Source organism: Bos mutus, chromosome 6 (assembly GCF_027580195.1).
Source record: "Bos mutus isolate GX-2022 chromosome 6, NWIPB_WYAK_1.1, whole genome shotgun sequence".
NCBI lineage: Eukaryota > Metazoa > Chordata > Mammalia > Artiodactyla > Bovidae > Bos > Bos mutus.
This window is the reverse complement of record NC_091622.1, coordinates 31,070,300-31,096,513: the sequence shown is the minus strand read 5'-3', so window position 1 is coordinate 31,096,513 and position 26,214 is coordinate 31,070,300. Positions and strand designations below refer to the sequence as shown.

The window sequence follows — 26,214 nt, the reverse complement described above, 5'->3', positions numbered from 1 at the left end:
AGCCTGGTTTAAGACCCAATCTCAGAAATTCCAGAGGTAATTAAAAGCTTCGCTTGGAGATTCATTTTTACTTTTGATTTCTGTTGACAACTGCTGCTTACCTTTTGAACTTAAATGCTTGTGGGATTAGTAAAATGGGTGCACTTTTCCTCAGAACCACTGATTGATTGAATCCCTGAAAAGTGGGGTTGATAATGGCCCTAGAATTTATATAGTGGTTTTATATAGTGGCTTAGGCCCTGCTACAATTATTTTAAAACATTAAAAGCTAATGCATCACTGCAGAGTGGCAGGCCTGACTCAACTGCCATCTAACTTCATGCTCTTTGACAAATGACTCGTTATCCAGACAATGTGGCCTGTCTAAGCGCCTGTCCCGTAGAGAGTACCAAGACTGTACTGAAATCAGTAGGTGACCAAAAAAATAGTATAAAAACAAAAGTAATCATTTTTGACACCTCCAGAAAATGGTGTTTGGTATATACTTTAAAATGAATTATTCAAAGAATTATGATATATTCCTTGTTCAAAGCATGCCTTATGTTCCTGGTTGGTTTTTTTTTTGGTGGGGGCGGGGATGTTTTTCCCTTTTGCTGAGGAGATAGGCAATTGATACATATTGATATATTAAAAATAGGAACAAAGCATCTAAAATACCAATCAAATAATTTGGTAAGCAAAAATAAACTAGAAGTACATGAAGCCAAATATGGTAGATATGAGAAAAACTAAGAGGTGATATATAAATTGATTTTAAAATTATTACTTCATCCCTGAGCCAAACTACCTAAAAGCTTCCTGAAGATTTTGAAGGTTTTATCTGGATATCTTTCACCCTTTTTATATTGAATTACTAAAATCTCACTTTACTTTTATAATATCAGATTTTAAAATCTCATGTACTATATGTACACTTAAATCTTTTATCAAAATCTTGGACTTACGTTCTTGAGTCTTATAAACAAAACATACTAGCATATCTAAGAACAAACCAGGAGAGAAAAAAGATGAGACTATTTGGTTTCTCCTCTTTTTATATATATGTATATATATACATATATATGTGTATATATATATATATATATTTTAATAAGACTGCTAAAATATCACAATGAAACAGATAATAAAAGCATGAATAAAGAGGCTGAAGATACTTCTAGGAGCACCTTTTAAAGTGTGTGTGTTTTGTAAAATATAAAAAGCATACAAGTTTTGGGAATTCTGAAAGTCAATGAGGATTTGAGATTGTTTCTCCACAGTTGTTGAAATTTAGTTTTGATATCAATGTTCTGAAGATGCAAAGTCTTATTTGTATCATTAAGATTCACAAGGTCCTAATGGCAGATATTGAGAAAGGAAAAAGAAAAAGAGATAAGTGAACATATTTTTTTGTCATATGTAAAAATGGCAGGAAATTCAAGGAAAATGTGTCTGCTGATCCATTGTGGTTTATGCTAAAACTGCTTTCTTTAACCATTAGTACCATAAAATGCAAATCTATGAGTTAGTGGAAAGCTAAACAAATACCCATATATACTACAAAACTTCCAACTAAACTGGTCAATTTCAAATTTATAGAAGCTCCTTTAGAAAAAGAACTTCTAATTTCAGTGTCATTTCAGAATCATTGAACAATTTACTACAATTTATATATCCTGTGATCATTTTTTCCAATATTATTGAGTACCAAGCAACTGGTGCAGGGTAGGGGAAAAGAGCCTTGATTAAATGAGACCTAGAGAAAAGAATTGCAGCAAGGGTTTCTGTGTCATCACTTGCCACTGTCTGTGGAGAAATGAAAGTAAACCAGTTTGTGGTGGGGACGCATGGCAGACACTGTATGTATTGCTCATCCATGTTCTTAATGTTGCATTTGAGGGAGCTCATATTTCAGGGAAGCCCTTAACCTCAGTTTCCTTGACTATTACTTGAGTTATAACTTGTGTAAAACTAAAATGTAGTCTGCCTTACAAACTGAGAACCTGAAATCTTCTTTTAATTGAAATAGTAACATCTCAAATGTTTTAATTTTGTGGTATTGAATAGAAATTGGCTTTCAGTTGGCTGCTTTTATTCCCTAGCTCATTAGAAATAGTGAAAATTTTATAGGAGCTGGAATGGTGAAAAACATTATGAAAGTAAAAAGATGCTAAATATTACTTTTAAAGTGTAATGTAATTCAATTTAGTTCTGTAAGTCACAGCAATCAGTATTTTGAACTTAAGTTAAAATCAGGATATAAGGTTTATGTGGTATAACCAGCAACCATTTAATTTGATTATAATTAATTTTTAATTTAACACTTTTCTAATGTGTTCATCAAAAATTAGAAATGCAGTATTGAGTTGCGTAAACCTTAAGTTTCAATTGAGTTGCGTAAACCTTAAGTTTCAAACACTATAAAGAGTATCTCCTATTGGAAGTTCTAATGTTGAAATCAAAATTTTTTTTATTTGATCAGAAGAACATTCTTATTTTGGGTAAGTATGTATAGGTGGCATTTGTCTGTATAAAAGCAATTTATTAATTAAGAAAAAATGAAATATGTTAAAATCTATTATTCAGTTTATATAGAACTCTTTAAAACAGAAGTGTATAGATAATGTTAAAGAGTTGGAAAGAAGGAACTACTATTTATAAGCAGCTTTACATGTATTATAATTACTGTGAAAATGTAAATAATAAGTCAGAGAAGTCTTCCTCTGTATGGAAAATTGACATTTTGATTACATGGTCTCATGCCTTCTAGCTTACTTTTGTTTAGCTGCAAATGGACTTATCTGCCAGTCCAGAACAGTATTTTGTCATTCAACTGAAATGTCAACACTTCAGAAAGACATTAACGGTAGAGGAGGAACACTATCTATCATTATTTGTTCAATAAATATTGTTATAAAAGTGTGTTTGAAAATTTTTAACATTTGTATAAGACATAACAAAATTCATTTTTTCACCAAATCACTTGTTCTCATGGATTCCATCCAAAGAAGATGTTTATTACAATGTGGTATATGATGATGTAAAATCCTACATTTACAAAAAAATAGGATACTAAAGTAAGCTATAGTGTATCTGACTGGGAAAATGTTCAGCCAGTAAAAATATAATAAGTAAATTACAAAAATATAAGTGTGGCATGACTATTAGCATTAAAAAATTACTTGAGAAAAATGTCCAAAAATATCAAAAATTGCTAAGCTGGTATCCTCTTCAATATTGGATTTTGGGATCTGTAACCTAGATAAGTTCTAAGAACTCATTCAGTTCAGTTCAGTTCAGGCGCTGAGTCGTGTCTAACTCTTTGCAACCCCATGAATCACAGCACTCCAGGCCTCCTTGTCCCTCACCAACTCCCGGAGTTTACTCTAACTCATGTGCATAGAGTCGGTGATGCCATCGAGCCATCTCATCCTCTGTCGTCCCCTTCTCCTCCTGCCCCCAACCCCTCCCACCATCAGAGTCTTTTCCAATGAGTCAACTCTTCGTATGAGATGGCCAAAGTACTGGAGTTTCAGCTTTAGCATCATTCCTTCCAAAGAACACCCAGGACTGATCTCCTTTAGAATGAACTGGTTAAGTGGCTCCAAATTCCCGGTCAGCAATTTAGACTCGGTTTTCTGCTTTCAGATCTAGAATTGTTTTGTCCATACATACCAAGAAGTACCTTGGTTGGCTGCCTATTCCACATTTTGGAACCCTGGGATAAGCTTAGTCTTCAAGAGATGGGAATACCAGACCACCTGATCTGCCTCTTGAGAAATTTGTATGCAGGTCAGGAAGCAACAGTTAGAACTGAACATGGAACAATAGACTGGTTCCAAATAGGAAAAGGAGTTCATCAAGGCTGTATATTGTCACCCTGTTTATATAACTTATATGCAGAGTACATCATGAGAAACGCTGGACTGGAAGAAACACAAGCTGGAATCAAGATTGCAGGGAGAAATATCAATAACCTCAGATGTGCAGATGACACCACCCTTATGGCAGAAAGTGAAGAGGAACTAAAAAGCCTCTTGATGAAAGTGAAAGTGGAGAGTGAAAAAGTTGGCTTAAAGCTCAACATTCAGAAAATGAAGATCATGGCATCTGGTCCCACCACTTCATGGGAAATAGATGGGGAAACAGTGGAAACAGTGTCAGACTTTGTTTTTCTGGGCTCCAAAATCACTACAGATGGTGACTGCAGCCATGAAATTAAAAGACGCTTACTCCTTGGAAGGAAAGTCATGACCAACCTAAATAGCATATTCAAAAGCAGAGACATTACTTTGCCAACAAAGGTTCGTCTAGTCAAGGCTATGGTTTTTCCTGTGGTCATGTATGGATGTGAGAGTTGGACTGTGAAGAAAGCTGAGCGCCGAAGAATTGATGCTTTTGAACTGTGGTGTTGGAGAAGACTCTTGAGAGTCCCTTGGACTGCAAGGAGATCCAACCAGTCCATTCTGAAGGAGATCAGCCCTGGGATTTCTTTGGAAGGAATGATGATAAAGCTGAAACTCCAGTCCTTTGGCCACCTCATGCGAAGAGTTGACTCATTGGAAGACTGATGCTGGGAGGGATTGGGGGCAGGAGGAAAAGGGGACGACAGAGGATGAGATGGCTGGATGGCATCACTGACTCGATGGACATGAGTCTGGGTGAAGTCTGGGAGTTGGTGATGGACAGGGAGGACTGGCATGCTCTTTTGTTCTTTATACACATTTGCTTATTCAATCAACAGTGTTGAAGAAATTACTGTGATATGAATTATTTTATGTTCTTCAGTTACAGATCTATGTTACATATTGAAATCTATCTAAATATAGAGAGCCCATAAACTGAATAAATGTCTATATTTTATCTCAATAAATTTCTGTAACACCAGCACACCAAAATCTCATCTCAAAATAATATACTAAAAAAAAAAGGAGAAAAATTTATTTTTCTTTTCTGCTCCTTCAAATGTCCTCCTAATAATTTAAGCCTAAGAACTCTGGAAAACCAGATAAAGAATTTCAGAATTGAGAAGGCCACTATTATTTCTGAAAGACTGAATTCCTTCTCTATCAAACTGTAAATCTTGCTGTATAGACAATAAATGAGTTATGATTTTAAAATAATATCCAGTGGTGATTAACAGGTTACTGGGCATAAATGGCATTCTAGAGCTTTAAAATGTATTTTAGATCTGGCTCTCTTCCTATCATTAAAACTGATTGAATATGCATTAGCCTTTTCTAACCTTGTGGAAATAATGACACACATATGCATAAAGCCTGGTTTAAGACCCAATCTCAGAAATTCCAGAGGTAATTAAAAGCTTCGCTTGGAGATTCATTTTTACTTTTGATTTCTGTTGACAACTGCTGCTTACCTTTTGAACTTAAATGCTTGTGGGATTAGTAAAATGGGTGCACTTTTCCTCAGAACCACTGATTGATTGAATCCTGAAAAGTGGGGTTGATAATGGCCTAGAATTTATATAGTGGTTTTATATAGTGGCTTAGGCCCTGCTACAATTATTTTAAAACATTAAAAGCTAATGCATCACTGCAGAGTGGCAGGCCTGACTCAACTGCCATCTAACTTCATGCTCTTTGACAAATGACTCGTTATCCAGACAATGTGGCCTGTCTAAGCGCCTGTCCCGTAGAGAGTACCAAGACTGTACTGAAATCAGTAGGTGACCAAAAAAATAGTATAAAAACAAAAGTAATCATTTTTGACACCTCCAGAAAATGGTGTTTGGTATATACTTTAAAATGAATTATTCAAAGAATTATGATATATTCCTTGTTCAAAGCATGCCTTATGTTCCTGGTTGGTTTTTTTTTTGGTGGGGGCGGGGATGTTTTTCCCTTTTGCTGAGGAGATAGGCAATTGATACATATTGATATATTAAAAATAGGAACAAAGCATCTAAAATACCAATCAAATAATTTGGTAAGCAAAAATAAACTAGAAGTACATGAAGCCAAATATGGTAGATATGAGAAAAACTAAGAGGTGATATATAAATTGATTTTAAAATTATTACTTCATCCCTGAGCCAAACTACCTAAAAGCTTCCTGAAGATTTTGAAGGTTTTATCTGGATATCTTTCACCCTTTTTATATTGAATTACTAAAATCTCACTTTACTTTTATAATATCAGATTTTAAAATCTCATGTACTATATGTACACTTAAATCTTTATCAAAATCTTGGACTTACGTTCTTGAGTCTTATAAACAAAACATACTAGCATATCTAAGAACAAACCAGGAGAGAAAAGATGAGACTATTTGGTTTCTCCTCTTTTTATATATGTATATATATACATATATATGTGTATATATATATATATATATTTTAATAAGACTGCTAAAATATCACAATGAAACAGATAATAAAAGCATGAATAAAGAGGCTGAAGATACTTCTAGGAGCACCTTTTAAAGTGTGTGTGTTTTGTAAAATATAAAAAGCATACAAGTTTTGGGAATTCTGAAAGTCAATGAGGATTTGAGATTGTTTCTCCACAGTTGTTGAAATTTAGTTTTGATATCAATGTTCTGAAGATGCAAAGTCTTATTTGTATCATTAAGATTCACAAGGTCCTAATGGCAGATATTGAGAAAGGAAAAAGAAAAAGAGATAAGTGAACATATTTTTTTGTCATATGTAAAAATGGCAGGAAATTCAAGGAAAATGTGTGTCTGCTGATCCATTGTGGTTTATGCTAAAACTGCTTTCTTTAACCATTAGTACCATAAAATGCAAATCTATGAGTTAGTGGAAAGCTAAACAAATACCCATATATACTACCAAAACTTCCAACTAAACTGGTCAATTTCAAATTTATAGAAGCTCCTTTAGAAAAAGAACTTCTAATTTCAGTGTCATTTCAGAATCATTGAACAATTTACTACAATTTATATATCCTGTGATCATTTTTTCCAATATTATTGAGTACCAAGCAACTGGTGCAGGGTAGGGGAAAAGAGCCTTGATTAAATGAGACCTAGAGAAAAGAATTGCAGCAAGGGTTTCTGTGTATCATCACTTGCCACTGTCCGTGGAGAAATGAAAGTAAACCAGTTTGTGGTGGGGACGCATGGCAGACACTGTATGTATTGCTCATCCATGTTCTTAATGTTGCATTTGAGGGAGCTCATATTTCAGGGAAGCCCTTAACCTCAGTTTCCTTGACTATTACTTGAGTTATAACTTGTGTAAAACTAAAATGTAGTCTGCCTTACAAACTGAGAACCTGAAATCTTCTTTTAATTGAAATAGTAACATCTCAAATGTTTTAATTTTGTGGTATTGAATAGGAAATTGGCTTTCAGTTGGCTGCTTTTTATTCCCTAGCTCATTAGAAATAGTGAAAATTTTATAGGAGCTGGAATGGTGAAAACATTATGAAAGTAAAAAGATGCTAAATATTACTTTTAAAGTGTAATGTAATTCAATTTAGTTCTGTAAGTCACAGCAATCAGTATTTTGAACTTAAGTTAAAATCAGGATATAAGGTTTATGTGGTATAACCAGCAACCATTTAATTTGATTATAATTAATTTTTAATTTAACACTTTTCTAATGTGTTCATCAAAAATTAGAAATGCAGTATTGAGTTGCGTAAACCTTAAGTTTCAATTGAGTTAAAGTAAACCTTAAGTTTCAAACACTATAAAGAGTATCTCCTATTGGAAGTTCTAATGTTGAAATCAAAATTTTTTTTATTTGATCAGAAGAACATTCTTATTTTGGGTAAGTATGTATAGGTGGCATTTGTCTGTATAAAAGCAATTTATTAATTAAGAAAAAATGAAATATGTTAAAATCTATTATTCAGTTTATATAGAACTCTTTACAGAAGTGTATAGATAATGTTAAAGAGTTGGAAAGAAGGAACTACTATTTATAAGCAGCTTTACATGTATTATAATTACTGTGAAAATGTAAATAATAAGTCAGAGAAGTCTTCCTCTGTATGGAAAATTGACATTTTGATTACATGGTCTCATGCCTTCTAGCTTACTTTTGTTTAGCTGCAAATGGACTTATCTGCCAGTCCAGAACAGTATTTTGTCATTCAACTGAAATGTCAACACTTCAGAAAGACATTAACGGTAGAGGAGGAACACTATCTATCATTATTTGTTCAATAAATATTGTTATAAAAGTGTGTTTGAAAATTTTTAACATTTGTATAAGACATAACAAAATTCATTTTTTCACCAAATCACTTGTTCTCATGGATTCCATCCAAAGAAGATGTTTATTACAATGTGGTATATGATGATGTAAAATCCCTACATTTACAAAAATAGGATACTAAAGTAAGCTATAGTGTATCTGACTGGGAAAATGTTCAGCCAGTAAAAATATAATAAGTAAATTACAAAAATATAAGTGTGGCATGACTATTAGCATTAAAAAATTACTTGAGAAAAATGTCCAAAAATATCAAAAATTGCTAAGCTGGTATCCTCTTCAATATTGGATTTTGGGATCTGTAACCTAGATAAGTTCTAAGAACTCATTCAGTTCAGTTCAGTTCAGGCGCTGAGTCGTGTCTAACTCTTTGCAACCCCATGAATCACAGCACTCCAGGCCTCCTTGTCCCTCACCAACTCCCGGAGTTTACTCTAACTCATGTGCATAGAGTCGGTGATGCCATCGAGCCATCTCATCCTCTGTCGTCCCCTTCTCCTCCTGCCCCAACCCCTCCCACCATCAGAGTCTTTTCCAATGAGTCAACTCTTCGTATGAGATGGCCAAAAGTACTGGAGTTTCAGCTTTAGCATCATTCCTTCAAAAGAACACCCAGGACTGATCTCCTTTAGAATGAACTGGTTAAGTGGCTCCAAATTCCCGGTCAGCAATTTAGACTCGGTTTTCTGCTTTCAGATCTAGAATTGTTTTGTCCATACATACCAAGAAGTACCTTGGTTGGCTGCCTATTCCACATTTTGGAACCCTGGGATAAGCTTAGTCTTCAAGAGATGGGAATACCAGACCACCTGATCTGCCTCTTGAGAAATTTGTATGCAGGTCAGGAAGCAACAGTTAGAACTGAACATGGAACAATAGACTGGTTCCAAATAGGAAAAGGAGTTCATCAAGGCTGTATATTGTCACCCTGTTTATATAACTTATATGCAGAGTACATCATGAGAAACGCTGGACTGGAAGAAACACAAGCTGGAATCAAGATTGCAGGGAGAAATATCAATAACCTCAGATGTGCAGATGACACCACCCTTATGGCAGAAAGTGAAGAGGAACTAAAAAGCCTCTTGATGAAAGTGAAAGTGGAGAGTGAAAAAGTTGGCTTAAAGCTCAACATTCAGAAAATGAAGATCATGGCATCTGGTCCCACCACTTCATGGGAAATAGATGGGGAAACAGTGGAAACAGTGTCAGACTTTGTTTTTCTGGGCTCCAAAATCACTACAGATGGTGACTGCAGCCATGAAATTAAAAGACGCTTACTCCTTGGAAGGAAAGTCATGACCAACCTAAATAGCATATTCAAAAGCAGAGACATTACTTTGCCAACAAAGGTTCGTCTAGTCAAGGCTATGGTTTTTCCTGTGGTCATGTATGGATGTGAGAGTTGGACTGTGAAGAAAGCTGAGCGCCGAAGAATTGATGCTTTTGAACTGTGGTGTTGGAGAAGACTCTTGAGAGTCCCTTGGACTGCAAGGAGATCCAACCAGTCCATTCTGAAGGAGATCAGCCCTGGGATTTCTTTGGAAGGAATGATGATAAAGCTGAAACTCCAGTCCTTTGGCCACCTCATGCGAAGAGTTGACTCATTGGAAGACTGATGCTGGGAGGGATTGGGGGCAGGAGGAAAAGGGGACGACAGAGGATGAGATGGCTGGATGGCATCACTGACTCGATGGACATGAGTCTGGGTGAAGTCTGGGAGTTGGTGATGGACAGGGAGGACTGGCATGCTGCGATTCATGGGGTCGCAAAGAATCGGACACGACTGAGGAACTGATCTGATCTGATCTGATGGATCTCTGAAGGTCAATACACATCAATTACAATTTGCAACATACCTTGTCAGATTATGGTCATTTCACCTTGTCTCTGATAGCTGAACAGATATCTACACTCTACACTTAGCATGTATCAACCTGTACTCATTCTGATACCAAGAAATCCAGTTTCTTTGCAGTATTCCAGTGTCATCTCAGGCCAACAGAGGACAAGCACACAGAACTCTTCAATAATACTTGTGTTCCACCCCATCCTCTGCATTTCTTAATGTCTTTGTGGAGAGTGTTCCTCTCACTAATAACCAAGGAGGTAAACTGGTTGTCCAGAACAGATTCATTCTAACATTTCCACCTCCCTGTATCTCTACAGTATAACAGATGTTGTGTATAGGTTATCTACAAAATCCTTTCTTTATTGGTTCATCCTTCAATTAGCCAGTCCAATAAACTGTTATCACCATTCCCCAAGTATCAAGTCAGCATATTAAATATCAAATTGCAGATCATTACCATCCATGACAATATATCTGCCCTAATCAATACTTACATTTAGCCTATGTATAAAGCTTTTATTAGCAGGCTTTATATGTCTCTGACTTAGTTATGTTGGAATCTAAGTTGTAGGCTGGAGACAATGAGGGGTGATGTTGGTGAGGAGAGAACTATGATTCCCTGGGTCCAGTCACTAAGAGGCATTTATGCTAGAGAAAGCTGATTCCCTCAGAAGGGGTGGTTGCTTCCAATACGAAGAAGTTTCAGTGCCGGGGTCCAGCCCCGGTGGATCCAGGGAATTCGAAGCGGGGACGGCGTTGGCGAGGATCAGGAAACAACTGCTTAATTAAACGTTAATTAAGGATATAAAGAGTAATAGAATAAGGATAGCTCAGTGAGGAAATTCAGTGGAGAAAAGAGGCTGAATAATTCAGCCAGAAGGTAAGAGAAAGAACGACATGGTGAGACCAAGTTTCGGTGAACAAGGCCCGCACTTTAATTTCCAAAGTAGTTTTTATACCTTAAGTTATGCATAGAGGATAATGGGGGAAGGGGTAGAGTCATGCAGTAAGCCAGGCTTTCTTCCTGCAAACTTATCATATGCAAAAGTTTAGGTGATTTGCATCATCTTCTGGCCCGGAGGCCTTTTTCTCTAAGGTGATTATTCTAAAGTCAGGCGCCAGCCTCCAAAAAAGCATTAGATAAAGTTGCATTCCTACAGAGCAAAGTGTGGTGGGGTATAACAAGAAAAAGAATTAATTCAAGGGTCCCAGGTTACAAACATTAAAGCTACTATTTACACCAATTATATTAATCAATACACTGCCAGGGACACAGCAGGTAAGGGATATGGAGACTTAGCAGCAAACATTGGCCCAACAAGTGAAAATCCCTTCACCAATACAATTTCTAATCAATCTTTTGACTGCTCAAAGGAATCTGTATTTAGACAGTTTAGAACATCTCATGCCTCTCACAGTTTGGAGGCTCTGAGCAATCACATGTGGCGGAAAAACCTATTCAGGCAGGCTAGAGGACTTCAAGGGAGTTTGTAGGTTGAAACACTGTCACACCCAGGAATTATTAACTGGAGCTGTAAGCTAACTCTTTTTTCAGAGAGGTAGTGGGGGACAGCCCCCCATAAAGTCAGAAGTGTAGGTGAAAGCACAAAGCAGAAAGTAGGCAGACTCTGGTTTGGGGGGTAGATTGCTCGAGAATTTCAGGGGAGACTCTGAGGCTTGATCCGCCTTTGAGTATGCAAGCCTCCTTTTCAATTAGTATTTGAAGCACAACTCAGCAACGGAGTACACCATTACAGTCAAGCCTTAATCTTATCCTTAGTCATATCTACCCTGAGACTATATGATTTAAGAGAGCACTTCAAAGCTGCCATCAACATCTCACATTTTCCATTATTTCTGAATTGGGTATTTATTGCCTTCAATTTCTCCTCTAACATTTATATTATTTGAAGACTCCAGAACAGTTTGCTGAAACCACAGTCTTTAAAATCACAGTTATTGCCATAGCCACTTCGTCTCCCAGGACCTTGCATTCCACATGTACTCCATCCTATGCCAACACTGGTACTAACTGAATAATTATAATGTAACCACAAGCTGTGGGTTGCCAGTGTTCCATTTCCCACAAATATACACTACATAGATAAATGAGCAATTCAATCCCAGAATCCCATTATGCACTTATGTTTCATGGGACCTTACATGATACCAGATAGGACATAGATGGTACATTCTGTTTGGGACATTGATGAAAGGTTACTAAAGGAACTCTCTACAGCGATGTAGATGGAGTTTTGAGAAAGTAACAAGGGTTGGTACAGTACCCACTAGTTACAGAGGGAGCTATTATCACTCATGTTTAAAGGGGCAAAAAAAGGGAATAGTTACTAAAACTAGAAGAGAGAGTTATCTGAAAGGGCTGTCCAAAAGGACTGTAGTCTTCAGTAATGGGAAGCAGTCATTGCATTTTTGTCTTTACAGTTATGTCACTAATTTGATATTCTTTCAAGTTCAATTCTATCATGGTTTACATTATCGTTGTTTGCTCTTTTAAAATTTAATTTTCTTTTTAATTGTGTGAAACAGATAACAGCTCCACATTTAAAATTAAATAACAAATCAGTCACAGATTTTGTAATTCAGTTCTTGTTTCTTTCACTCTGCTACCTCCTGCTCTCCATATGTATATAGTTTTTGTTATTTTCCAGTTGCTTTATTCTGAAAATATAAGCACATTTTTCCCTCTTTTTTTTTTTTACCCTAAAGTACACTCTGAAAACTGTTTTGGATGGTGATTTTCTCTGGAAGTTCCTTGAAATTGCTTGAATTTTCTAAACTAGATAGATTTCACAATCATCTTCTGAGACTGAGAATGGGAATATGGAATTTGTGGTATTAGAAGAGAGAGAAACTGGAATTCTTATCAAAGAGAGTGGAGAAGAGAAAAATTAGAGATACCAAGGGAATATTTCAAGAAAAGATGGGCACAATAAAGGACAGAAATGGTATGGACCTAACAGAAACAGAAGATACTAAGAACAGGTGGCAAGATATGCAGAAGAACTGTACAAAAAAGATCTTCACGACCCAGATAATCACGATGGTGTGATCACTGACCTAGAGCCAGACATCCTGGAATGTGAAATCAAGTGGGCCTTAGAAAGCATCACTACGAACAAAGCTAGTGGAGGTGATGGAATTCCAGTTGAGCTATTTCAAATCCTGAAAGATGATGCTGTGAAAGTGCTGCACTCAATATGCCAGCAAATTTGGAAAACTCAGCAGTGGCCACAGGACTGGAAGAGGTCAGTTTTCATTCCAATTCCAAAGAAAGGCAATGCCAAAGGATGCTCAAACTACCGCACAATTGCACTCATCTCACACGCTAGTAAAGTAATGCTCAAAATTCTCCAAGCCAGGCTTCAACAGTACATGAACCATAAACTTACTGCTGTTCAAGCTGGATTTAGAAAAGGCAGAGGGCCAGAGATGAAATTGCCAATGTCTGTTCTATCATTGAAAAAGCAAGAGAGTTCCAGAAAAGCATCTATTTCTGCTTTATTCACTATGCCAAAGCCTTTGACTGTGTGGATCACAATAAACTGTGGAAAATTCTTCAAGAGATGGGAATACCAGACCACTGGCCTGCCTCCTGTGAAATCTGTATGCAAGTCAGGAAGCAAAAGTTACAACTGGGCATAGAACTACAGACTGGTTCCAAATTGGGAAAGGAGTACATCAAGGCTGTATATTGTCACCCTGTTTATTTAACTTATATGCAGAGTACATCATGAGAAATGCTGGACTGGATGAAGCTCAAGCTGGACTCAGGATTGCCGGAAGAAATAACAATAACCTCAGATATGCAGATGACACCACCCTTATGGCAGAAAGAGAAGTAGAACTCAAGAGCCTCTTGATGAAAGTGAAGGAGGAAAGTGGAAAAAAGTTGGCTTAAAACTTAACATTCAGAAAATTAAGATCATGGCATCTGGTTCCATTACTTCATGGCAAATAGATGGGGAAGCAATGGAAACAGTAACAGACTTTATTTTGGGGGGCTCCAAAATCAGTGTAGATGGTAACTGCAGCCATGAAATTAAAAGATGCTTACACCTTGGAAGGAAATTTATGACATTCTAGACAGCATATTAAAAAGCAGAGACATTACTTTGCTAACAAAGGTCCATCTAGTCAAAGCTGTAGTTTTTCCAGTAGTCATGTGTGGATATGAGATTAGGACTATAGAAGAAAGCTAAGTGCTGAAGAACTGATGGTTTTGAACTATGGTGTTGGAGAAGACTCTTGAGAGTCCCTTGGACTGCAAGGAGACCCAACCAGTCAATCCTAAAGGAAATCAATTCTGAATATTCATTGGAAGGACTGATGATGAAGCTGAAACTCCAATACTTTGGCCACCTGATGGGAAGAACTGACTCATTTGAAAAGACCCTGATGCTAGGAAAGATTGAAGGCAGGAGGAGAAGGGGACCACAGAGGATGAGATGATTGGATGGCATCACTGACTTAATGGACATGAGTTTAAGTAAACTCGAGTTGATAATGGACAGGGAGTCCTGGCGTGCTGCAGTCCATGGGGTCACAAAGAGTCTGACATGACTGAGCAACTGAACTGACCTCAATATGACTGTGCTGCTGCTGCTGCTGCTAAGTCGCTTCAGTCATGTCCGACTCTTCCCGACCCCATGGACTGCAGCCTATCAGGATCCTCCATCCATGAGATTTTCCAGGCAAGAGTACTGGAGTGGGTTGCCATTGCCTTCTCCGCAATATGACTGTGAGGCTGCATTAAAGACTCTCTTAGAGTTTATAGACATGAATTTAGAGTGAGTTGTACAAAACAGAGCAAAGAAAGAGTTGGATTTGACTGGTGTTTGGGCTCTGCTGAAAGGATTTCCCAGGTTGGGCGGTGGTAAAAGAATTTGCCTGCCAGTGCAGGAAGCACAGATTTGATCCCTGGGTTGGGAAGATCCTCTGGAGTAAGAGGAAATGGCAACCCCCTCCAGTATTCTTGCAGGGAAGATGCAACTGAGCATGAGAGGGTTTCAAAGGAATGGAGGAGAAATGCAATGTTGATCTTAACAAATCACTGGATTAAAGCTAGGTAAGAGGGAACTACATGTAATAGAATTAGGGTCTCAGTGAAAACATGGTAGAATAGAATAGATCTTAGATGGAATGGGAATGTCAACTTGATGAGGGGAGGAAACTCAAAAGATAAAAGATGGCATAGGATTGCTTGAAATTGAGATTGTAAAGAGGTCAGAGTTATTGTTAATAAAGGTATTTCTCCTAAAATAAATATAAAAGGAGTACATTTGCATTAAGTAGAAAATAATCAACAAATAATAAAAATGAAATATTATTAAATTCTAATTAGACTCTGTTGCTTGCCAAAGGGATTTTGAGATTTTCATTCCCTTTATGAAAACAGATTTGAAATTTTAAACAGAATAATTATCACCAAGCTGAGGCTTTGTGCTTGCCATAATAAAAAAAATACTGAAAGATAATTGTAAATAGAATAATTTCCTTGCCATAACACACTGCAATTTTCTGCTGTCCTTCTCTCCCACCTCAAACCATACATTGTAAAGCCTGCACTGTCTTTAGATAGTGGACATAGTAACCTCACTAACTCCGAACCTTGTGGGTATCTCATGCTCCTCCTTATTACCTCCATTTTCTCCACCAAAAGAAAAAATTATTAAAGCATTTACAAATCTAGTCACAGGCAGTCTATTTATGAATGCACTTCAAGGAACAGATTAATACATAAATATGATTGACATATCTTATGCATTTAGGAGGTATGTACATCATCACCAATCCTTAAATGTAAGACATTGCCTTGACAGTGGCTCATTGCCAATATATCCTTATTCATATTTTCTAAATTGTGATTTTGTATGCATAAAATATTCTAATATTTACTGACATGTCAATTGACCAGCTTATTTGAACATATTCAATCATCCCTAATACTGGAAAATTTCTATTTGCTATAAGGGTTTTTAGCCATTTTGCTAGTAACCTAATTTCAATAAGGATCCAATTCTGGAAAAAAAAATGTTTATAAGGCAAGATAATAATGAACTTTCTTCTATTTTTTTCTTGATCATATTTCATAAAAAAAAAAGAATCACAGTCACAGATTATATAATAAACACTTGAGAGGTTTTTTGTTTTTTGTTTTTTTTTTTAACTTTGTGAGTTTTTAAACCTTCAAGAAGCTGATTTACCAAGCAATGAAATTGGACAATCTTCAACAATTACTTTTCTGTATTTTCAGGCAAACACAAAAATGCATGTATACTCCCACAGAAAAAGACTTAGAACAACATTTGTTTGCCTTACTCAGGTAAAATTATCAGGTTCCATAATCTTGCCTGAGGGAAAAACATTATTTTACTTCTTTAACAACCTTTATAAGTAAGATAACATATACAGTGGTAAGGTTGATGTACTTTTTGAGGTGGGAAATCAGTCACATCAAAATGCAAATCTGTGTAAAGAACATTTCTCTTACTGCAAAAGGGTCACTTTGGAAAATATGAATTCCACACACTTCGGCAGAGTGACACTGTAGGGAGACGTCTAACTCACCAAGGGGTTATAGAATCAAAATGCCCAACTCTGGAGTCAGACCCTTTTACACCGTAAAGTGTCAGGAATGGCCAGCCTAATTTCTGCCATGCTTTAGCAATGTAAGATTGTTTTTTTAATTTAGCAGGTAATTTTTTTTTGTTTTTTACCTGTCTTCTAGCCTTCAGAATCTATGAAAATATTTTCTTTTTTCAAATTGTGGACAAAAAAACAGAATAAAGGGGAAAAAAGTAGTTTTTGTTAAACTCACCATTCTCTCTTTTTACCCTTTTACTTCTTTTATTTAGTTTTTTTCTTTAATTATGAAATACTATGTAAGTACAGAAAGTGCATAGAAGTTAAAAAGTGCAGGTCAGTGAATTTCCAGCAATGGAATCCCAGTATAGCTGCCACCTAGGAAAAGATAGAACAGTACCTGTAACACAACCCCGATTTCCCCATCTCCACAATTAGTCTACAGTTTACCACTCATGAGCCTATCAGCACTACCATTCATGATGCCTAGTTTTGAACAATTATCATACAGTTAGCATTCTTTTACTCAATATTTAGTTTGTGAAATCCATTCATGGTGTTATAAATGAAATCTATGCATTTTCATTTCTATATAGTATTATTTCATTGTTCTCTGTATGTGTGTGTGAGAGAGAAAAATTTAAATCTTTATAATACCGAGTCTTTGATCAATAAACACAATGTATCTGTCCATTTATTTAACTTTCTTTTATTACACTCAAGAAAGTTTTACAGATTTTCATGTAGAGATCTTCCACATCTTTATTTCTAGATATTTTATATTTTTAGTATTATTGCAAATAGTGCATATTTTTAAATTTCGTGTCTTAAGTGTTACTGGTATATGCATGTCTGATTATTCTTGAACGTTGACTCTGTACCATAGTAAACTGATAGCTGACATTAATTTTAGTAAGTCATTTCATATTCTCTTAGATTTTCTATATACATATTCACATCATCTCTAACCCTTAACTTTTATTTCATTCTCTCTAATTCTTTAGTATTTTTTCTTTCTTTATTTTCTTGGCATATTGTACTGTGCTGTTTAGTGCCTACAATTAAATGTTGAATAGAAGTGGTAACAACTCACAGCCTTTAAGATAGGCTTTAAAAATGCTTTCTTTGTTAGTAAGTATGACATTTTCTGTCGGCTTCCTGAAAATACTCTGTGAAACTAAGAAAGGTTTTTTTTATTTCCAGTTTGCTGGAGTATTTCTAGGTTTTCAGGATTTTTATGATTAGATGTTAGATTTTATCGGTGCTTTTTATACTTCTACCAAGATGATTATAGGGTTTTTCTCCTTTATACTGCTAATGTAGTGAATTTTAATGATTTACTTTTAGATGCCAAACAACCTTTGCTTTCATTTAATAAACTCATCATGCCTATTTATTTTTGCAATTTTCAGTTTACTAATTTATGTAAGTCTTTTTTACCTACAATTATATGAAAGATTAGCCTGTCATTCTCTTTACTTGGAATAAGCTTTTCAGATTTTGTTTACCAAAGTTGTGTCTTCTTTATAAAATATATGGACTAGTGTCTTGCTTTTTTTCTAATCTTAGAAAGAGTTTATGTAAAATTAGACTTAATTATTGCTAAAACATTTGGTAGATTTTTTTCCAGAAAGTCTGAAAACAATCTACTAGTCTTGAGTATTTTGATGAGTAGGTTTTAACTGTGGATTCAAAGTCTTTAATACTTATAAGATCATTGAAATATTCTATTTCTTTTGGTAGCAGTTTTTATACAAATTTGTCCGTGTCATCTCAATTTTCATATTAATTGGCATTGAACTGTGCATATGATCCTCCTCTTTTATCCTTCTAATATCTGCAACAGTTGTAACAATATTCCCTTTTAACTCCTATTTTTGTGCCTTTGCTTATTTTCTTGATCAATCTTAAGAGCTTTTTTTTTTTTTTTATTTTTAATATTTATTTATTTTTATTGAAGGATAATTTCTTTACAACACTATATTGGTTTCTGCCATACATCTACAGCTTTTTATAAATATTTCCAAAGGACCAAACTTCTGTTGGATCGTCCCTCTCTATTGTGTTTATCTAGTTTTATCTAGTTTACTAATTTCTGCTCCTATATTTATTATGTCCCTCCTTCTGTGTTCTTTAGGTTTAACTTGCTTTTCTTTTAACTTCTTGAAATTGATGAGTAGCTCATTGATTTTCAGACTTCTTTTCTTATAGAAGTTGTGAATTTCCCTTCAAAGACAAATCTAGCTGCATCCTGTCAGGTATCAAAATGTGGAGTTTTGGTTTGGAGTATTTTTATTATCACCAACTTCAAAATATTTTTTTACTTCTCTTGTGATTTTTCTCCAACCCATGGCATAATAGAATTGTAATTGTTGATTTCCAAGCATATAAGGGTTTTCTCTTTTTCTTAGTTCCACCCCTATTTGGCATGCCCTGGGCCTTAATTTTTATAGCCACCTGATTTTGAAGGCTTTCAAAAGCATTGCTCAGCATCTCAGTTTCTTATCTTCTTGTTAAATTGGCATTTATCCCTTAGTAGAAAACAGGCCTAAATACCAGGTCACATTTCTGAACTTCTTCTTCAGAATCTTCATTTTCTAATTTTTTATTGCTTCTTTAGCTCTCAAATGCAGTATTTGTTCTTTTTTTTGTTTGTTTGTTTGTTTTAGTTGCTATCGGTAGGAGGATTGTTTTGAATTTCTTCCTAATTACAAATGTTAGGAGTCAAGATTACCATTACTTTTAGTATTTGATTTCTAAGTACAGGTATCAAATAAAATGTGATTTTATGTGGACTTCCCAAGAAATTTGAATTTCCAAATTTCAGACTTTATGCCACAGATGAGGAAAGCTCAACAAGTATTCTTTCTTATGTGTGATAAAAACTCAAATCAAGGGTGAAGTCTTCATGGACACAAACTTTCAATTAGCCTTTTCAGTCATGAATTTTGGAGAAGGCAGTGGCACCCTACTCCAGTACTCTTGCCTGGAAAATCCCATGGATGGAGGAGCCTGGTAGGCTGCAGACCATGGGGTCGAGAAGAGTCGGACATGACTGAGTGACTTCACTTTCACTTTTCCCTTTCATGCATTGGAGAAGGAAATGGCAACCCACTCCAGTGTTCTTGCCTGGAGAATCCCAGGGACGGGGGAGCCTGGTGGGCCGCTGTCTATGGGGTCACACAGAGTCGGACACAACTGAAGCGACTTAGCAGCAGCAGCAGCAGTCATGAATTTATTGTTCTACTTTTGTTACATTTATTAACATCTTCCAGTCTTTAGTAATCATCTTGCTCATGTTTTATTATTATTTTTTCAATTAGTCATTTTCCTAGGAAGTCCCCATTTGGTTTAAAAATGAGCATTTTATTTTTCTTTCATCTTTTAAAAGCCAAGTGAATATTTTTGTTGCTTTGGAGAAGAAAGTATCCAAAATGCATCATAACTGCTTTTGAAAAAATGTGTTCCAGATATCATAAGTTAGCCTATTCTGAGTATATTACATCAGGAAAATAGCTCAAGTCATACCCACAGGGTAAGTTTGTACTACACTGAAAATTTAAAGGTATTAATATTACACAGTGAGAATTAGTGGTTGGCATAAAAATCTGCCTCATATGATAATTAATTAAATCTTGTTAAGCAATTCGCATATTGATGTACCTAGGCAAATGTAGTATTATATCTCTTTATTTTTACACTTAGCAGAAAACTAATTTATTTTAGAAAGATTATTAACTTCATATAAAACATGTATTCATTTAGCAAATATTTACCCACCTAATATGAGGCAGAAACTGTTATGTTAGAAACTGTATAATGAGGAAGAGGAGAAAATAAAAATATATAAAATATATGAAAATTTTTGATTTAAAAAAATAGGGTGGCTGAAAGAATGGGGTTGTGGGAATTATTTTAGAGAGAATGACAAGTGTTTGTGAAGAAGTATCATCTAAGCAGAAAGTTAAATAAATTAAAAGGAGAGTAATTTTTAAGTTAAAGAACAGAGAATTCCAGGCATACAAATTGCAAGTACAAAGGCCCTAGGACAGAAGTCACTGTGGCCCCTTATAAGAAACTAGATGAAGGACACTCAGAGAGTGGGAAAAGGTAAGTCAGAAAGTGGATCTGAGATTAGTTCATGTAGGGCCTGGTAAAGTTGGATAGAGATTTCAGATTTTCTTTTCTTTTTTTTTTTTTTTTTTTAGAGAGTGACAGGAATCCACTGGAAATTTGGACCAGGAGAATATAATGATTTTGTTTTCACTTTTAAAAAGCATCATGATGATAGACTTAAGTGTGGTAGCTCCTGGAATGTAAACAAGTAAAGTGGCTAAGTGGTTCAGTAGCAGCACTGATATATATACAGTACTGTGTGAAAAATAGATAGCTGGTGGGAATCTGCTGTATGTCGCAAGGAGCTCAGCTTGGTGCTCTGTGATGACCTAGAAGGGCAGGACGGAAGTGAGAAATGGGAGGGAGGTTCAGGAGGGAGGAGATATATGTATACATATAGCTAATTCACTTCATTGTACAGCAGAAACCAATACAGCATTGTAAAGCAATTATCTTCCAATTGAAAAATAAATAAGCAGCTATAAAAATTGGGGGGGAAAAGCACAACTAGCTATGCTTTTTCTGCATCCTTGAGATTCTTTGTTTACAAGAATTATTTGATCATTAAAAATTACCAAAAAAAAAAAGTGGTGAACATAAGCAAAATACAGAGATCTACACTGATGTTATGTAGAAAGATTCTCATTACTTAAAAGTTAACTTATATTGACTGTGTATGACTTCAGAGTCTCAATAAATACTTGTTGATGTTCTTTTATTCTCTGCTTCCTTCCACAGGTGGAGAAGTCCCATACACAACTCTGGCCACCCGAATGATGATGGGGGCTTGGTGGCTGTTTGCTTTGATTGTCATCTCATCTTACACTGCAAATCTTGCAGCTTTCCTCACCATCACCCGCATTGAAAGCTCCATCCAGTAAGTAGACAAAAATTCCACTTGATGCAAAATATGGGAAGTGGCAGAAGAGGCCAGATCTATTTAAATAAGTATGTGGTGTCTGATAATAAATTTACAACTTCCTTTTGGGTAAAGGCTTAATTTTCTGATGTGCGGACATCATAAATAGTCAAATTCCTGAAAGTACAGTTTTGGTGGAGCACTTTTTTATAAAATAAAATTCTGGGTATAATTTGAACGTTGCTTACAACATTTTCTTGGAAGAATAAGACATGTTCAGATTTTTAACCTCCGTAAAATATGACTATGTCTCAGCAGTATTATAAAAAAGAAGGAAAAAGGAGTCATACTAAAATATGTATGTTTATGTGTTGTGTGTGTGTATATATAATATATATAGATGAAGGTTGACACTCATAGTCTCTGCCTTGAATCTATCCCATTATGCATTGTCTGAGTAGATAGGTAGACACTAGGAAATTGAGAGATAAAAGACAGGTAGGGAGGGAGGGAAAGAGAGAGAGTGCTAACCAAGAAGTAAAACCACATTCTGTCTCTTCATTGCATTAGAGCTAACACGAATATTATTGCTGCTATTTTTCCAGCTGCAATGGTGGTACATTGTCATTAACTATGGTGTACTTTTGAATCCTGAAAGCTACCTGAGTCAATGCTGCATTTCACAAATGGCGTTCCTTGAGCCCTGAGAATCCAAAGGCCTTTGGTTTACTGTGGCCAGTTTCACTCTGTGTGATTTCATGCCATAAAGTCTGGTCAGTGCCACAGTTCAACTTGTGCCTCATAATGCTCTATATCTGGTTTTCAGAAAATGTTTTCTGAAAATGTTTTATTAATCCAAAAACAAAGTAGTTTGAACTTTTCTACAGTTAAAAAACATTTATTTCCCAGCAAAACTGACAGTTTGAAGATTAGAATAATTAGCTTTGTCAAGGAATTCATTGGAGATTTAATCTGTCCTTAAGAGTCAATGTGAGTTCTTCTTGCCTTCAAAAAATATGTAAATGAATTCCATTAGTAGGTACAAAATTATTATAGCACAATACTAAATATAAAATCAAGAATTAATGATCTAAAAAGAAATAGGGTATTTTTTTCAATTGCTTATGGTATATAAATTGAAAACCCCCAAATTAAATTCATGAGTCAGTTATTTAATCCATTTATGAAAATGATGTTTCCAACTTCTCTCATCAAATCTTAGTCTTCAAGTCGTTTTCCTAGTTATTTCTTTGGTGCAGAACCTCCATATCCTTTCAACTGACTACCTTTGTATCGTAGCCAGTTCTGTGTGTGACATATATTATGTGATGCAGAGCGAAGCTCACGGAAAATTTAAACTGGTGACCCCATCATATTCCTATTTTAAGCAATAATGAAAATGATTATAATGTTCCAGCCTAAGAAATCAATGAATTGGTAAGATTATGCAAGTAAAAAACATTTATTGAGCACTCACAAGATGACAAACTTTTTTCTAGATGTTTGACATGCGTTGGCTCATTTAATGCTTTAATGGTTAGAAGCATTAAATACGTACTACTTATTAATAGCCCATTTTGCAACTGAAGTTGAAAAGATAAATAACTTCCCTCAAATTGTAAATGTAATAAGTGATTGATTAAAGGTCAGACCTTAACTCTGCCTCATTCCTGAGTCTGTGTTCCAACTGTACCACACTAGTCCCCATCCCATAATCCTTGTGCATTTGTATGACCAGTTGTTTCTAGGGAACATTATAAAGGATGTGTCATAGCCTTGTTCATTGTTAAGTATAGTAATGTAAATAATGACATTCTTCAAATGCTCGCTTTGTTTGAGGAAATAAAATATCAAAAGTTAGGAGATCTTTGTGTTGAGTCAGTTCTGTAGGTGAATATCCCAACATGAGCTAATTACATCTATAACTGATACCTGCCTTTCAGAGTAAGATTGCTTGGCACAATCAGTCAATAGAAATTGCACTGAAAGAAACAGTTTTTAAAAATCAAAATGGGGTATTTTATCTCACTAATATACTTCTCGTCAACTTTAACATGCTGTATTTTAAGAGTACTTAAAGCCGAAAATTTGTGTATCTCAGATTTAACTTTGAAACATTTTAAAATAAGTAAACAAAGAAAAATTTAGATAACTCATTTGATACAGTGTACAACAATAATCATAAATAATAAAAATTATGGACAATATTCACTGAGAATTTATTATGAATTTATTAAGCATATTATATATACCCCCTTCAGTGTTCAAAATTACCCTAATAATACAATTACTACTATTATTCCTACTTTGTAGATGAAAAAACAGCAATTTGGAAGTTAAATGCTCACTATCACATTGTGAATAATGTCAGAGCCGAAACCCCACCCCATGTTAGTCCAATACCAACTCATGACTTTACCTACTGAAGTTTTTCTTTATTTTACAGTTTGTCTCTGATGATTATTATAATTTGTTTGCTTGATCCACTGTTTCACTGGGTTTGTAGGCCTCATGGTGTGTTTGTATCTGAGCTATTTGGTCATTACCGACTTTGCGAGCATTTATTTGTATCTAGACTTTCATGTAATAGCAGTGGGAGCAAAAGTCTCTATCAAATTTTTACACCCATAGGTTTCTCTAAAGTAAAATTTAACAGAAACAGATCGTAATTGCACATGATGTTTCCCTCAAGTGTAGTTCCACAATCCAAAATAACTGAACGTTCATTTTTTTAACAAATTATTTCTTTCAAATGCCAACTCACATTATTAAAAGCCAACCGTGAGTATAATAAACCTCCCCTTCCTTCTAATCTTATCACTAGACTAATTATGAAAGGGGAAAACTGGAGCCAAATAAGTTAAAAGAAGCCTGAGTCTCTCTCCAAACTTAAAGATATCTTCTAATTTCATGCTTCAGCTGTGTTGGTAAACATAATTGCAATGTTTCTTGGAAATACTCAAAGTTGCATTTATAATTGATGTCAAACTTTCTTGGAAAATTCTAATTTTTCTTAGAAAAGATAGAAACTTTTTTCAGAAAACCATCCAGTGTCATGCTTCTTAATCGTTTTATATTCATGAGATTTGCTCATCATTAAATGAAGCAATCCTCATCAGAGTACCTGTTCCCAGCCCAATTGCTGTGCTATTAGCAAACATCTACTATCCACGACTTTATTCCCAAAATGATAAACAAATATCATATATTAATGAATATATATGGTATCTAGAAAAACGGTACTGATGAACCTATTTGCAAGGCAGGAATAGGCATGGATGTACAGAACAGACTTGTGGACACAGCGCGCAAGGAAAGGGTGAAACAAACTGAGAGAGTAGCACTGAGGTTTATACACTACCACGTGTAAGATAGATGGTTAGCAGGAAGCAGCTATATACACAGGGAGCTCAGCTCTGTGTTCTGTGATGACCTAGAAGGGTGGGATAAGGGTGGGGAGGGAGGCTCAAGAGGGAGGTGATGCAAATGGCTGATTCGCCTTGTTGTACAACAAAAGCAAGCACAACATTATACACCAAAACAAACAAACAAAAAATCAAAGTCACTTCTTGACACCAGGAGAGGTAAAGGTGGTTAGAGGACTGTCAGTGAGAGAAACAAAAGCTGCTACTTTTAAACAGGTGGTTGACAGAAACCCTGATATTTTGGTAGGAAAAATCCAATAGATTTATTCTTAGGAAACTGAATACATTTTATAAAATGTACCTGTTTTTCAAAATTAGATATTTATTGTCATCTAACCTTCCAGTTGGCACTTGCCTTTAATAAAAATATTGAAAGAGAATTTTCTCTGGAGAAGAAAACTGACAAGTTAATTTCATATCCCTTCAGTGATGGGACAGCCCAACATAGCTATGTTCTGATATGATGTAATATGACAGATTGTGACACAGTTGATGTATACAGTTCAGTTGCTAAAGAGAAAATTATATGCAATTTCTGCAAGACTCTAATGACATCTAGGCCTTTTCTTGTCACTGAACAGTAATAACAAATAACTAAATTATTTGCAAATACTTAAAAATTGAAATATACATTTTTCTGTTGGGCTAAAAAGTTAAGTTGGATTTGACTCTTTTTGTGATCCCATGAACTGGGTCCCACCAGGCTCCTCTGTCCATGGGATTTTCCAAGCAAGAATACTGGAATGGATTACCACGCCCTCCTCCAGGGGATCTTTCCAACCCATGGATCAAATCTGAGTCTCTTGAGTCTCCTGCATTGGCAGACAGAGACTTTACCACTGAGCCACCAGGGAAGCCCTGGGCTAAAAGTGAAATGATAAGATGGAGCATGTGAAGCTTTGAAGGTATTTTCAGAGTAAACATTGGGTAATAATATCATCAACATTAACTATATTAGTCTTTGCATGCATGCTAAGTCGCTTCAGTTGTATCTGACTCTTTCTGACCCTGTGGACCATAGCTTGCCAGGCTCCTCTTGTCCATGGGATTCTCTGGGCAAGAATATAGGTGTGGGTTGCCATTTCCTCCTCCAGGGTATCTTCCTGACGAAGGGATTGAACCCATGTCGCTTAAAGTGTCCTGCATGGCAGGCAGGTTCTTTAACACTAGTGCCACC

General features: G+C 35.6%; 1 protein-coding gene across 1 annotated transcript in view; it reads left to right on the top strand.

The window, feature by feature from the left end:
- The window catches only part of LOC138988187 (glutamate receptor ionotropic, delta-2-like), a 268,819-nt gene that overhangs the window by 97,967 nt on the left and 144,638 nt on the right, over positions 1–26,214 (top strand). Inside the window, exon 4 of the mRNA XM_070371885.1 lies at positions 21,492–21,630. Coding sequence (XP_070227986.1) covers positions 21,492–21,630 — 139 coding nt within the window. The remainder of the gene's footprint in view (positions 1–21,491; positions 21,631–26,214) is intronic.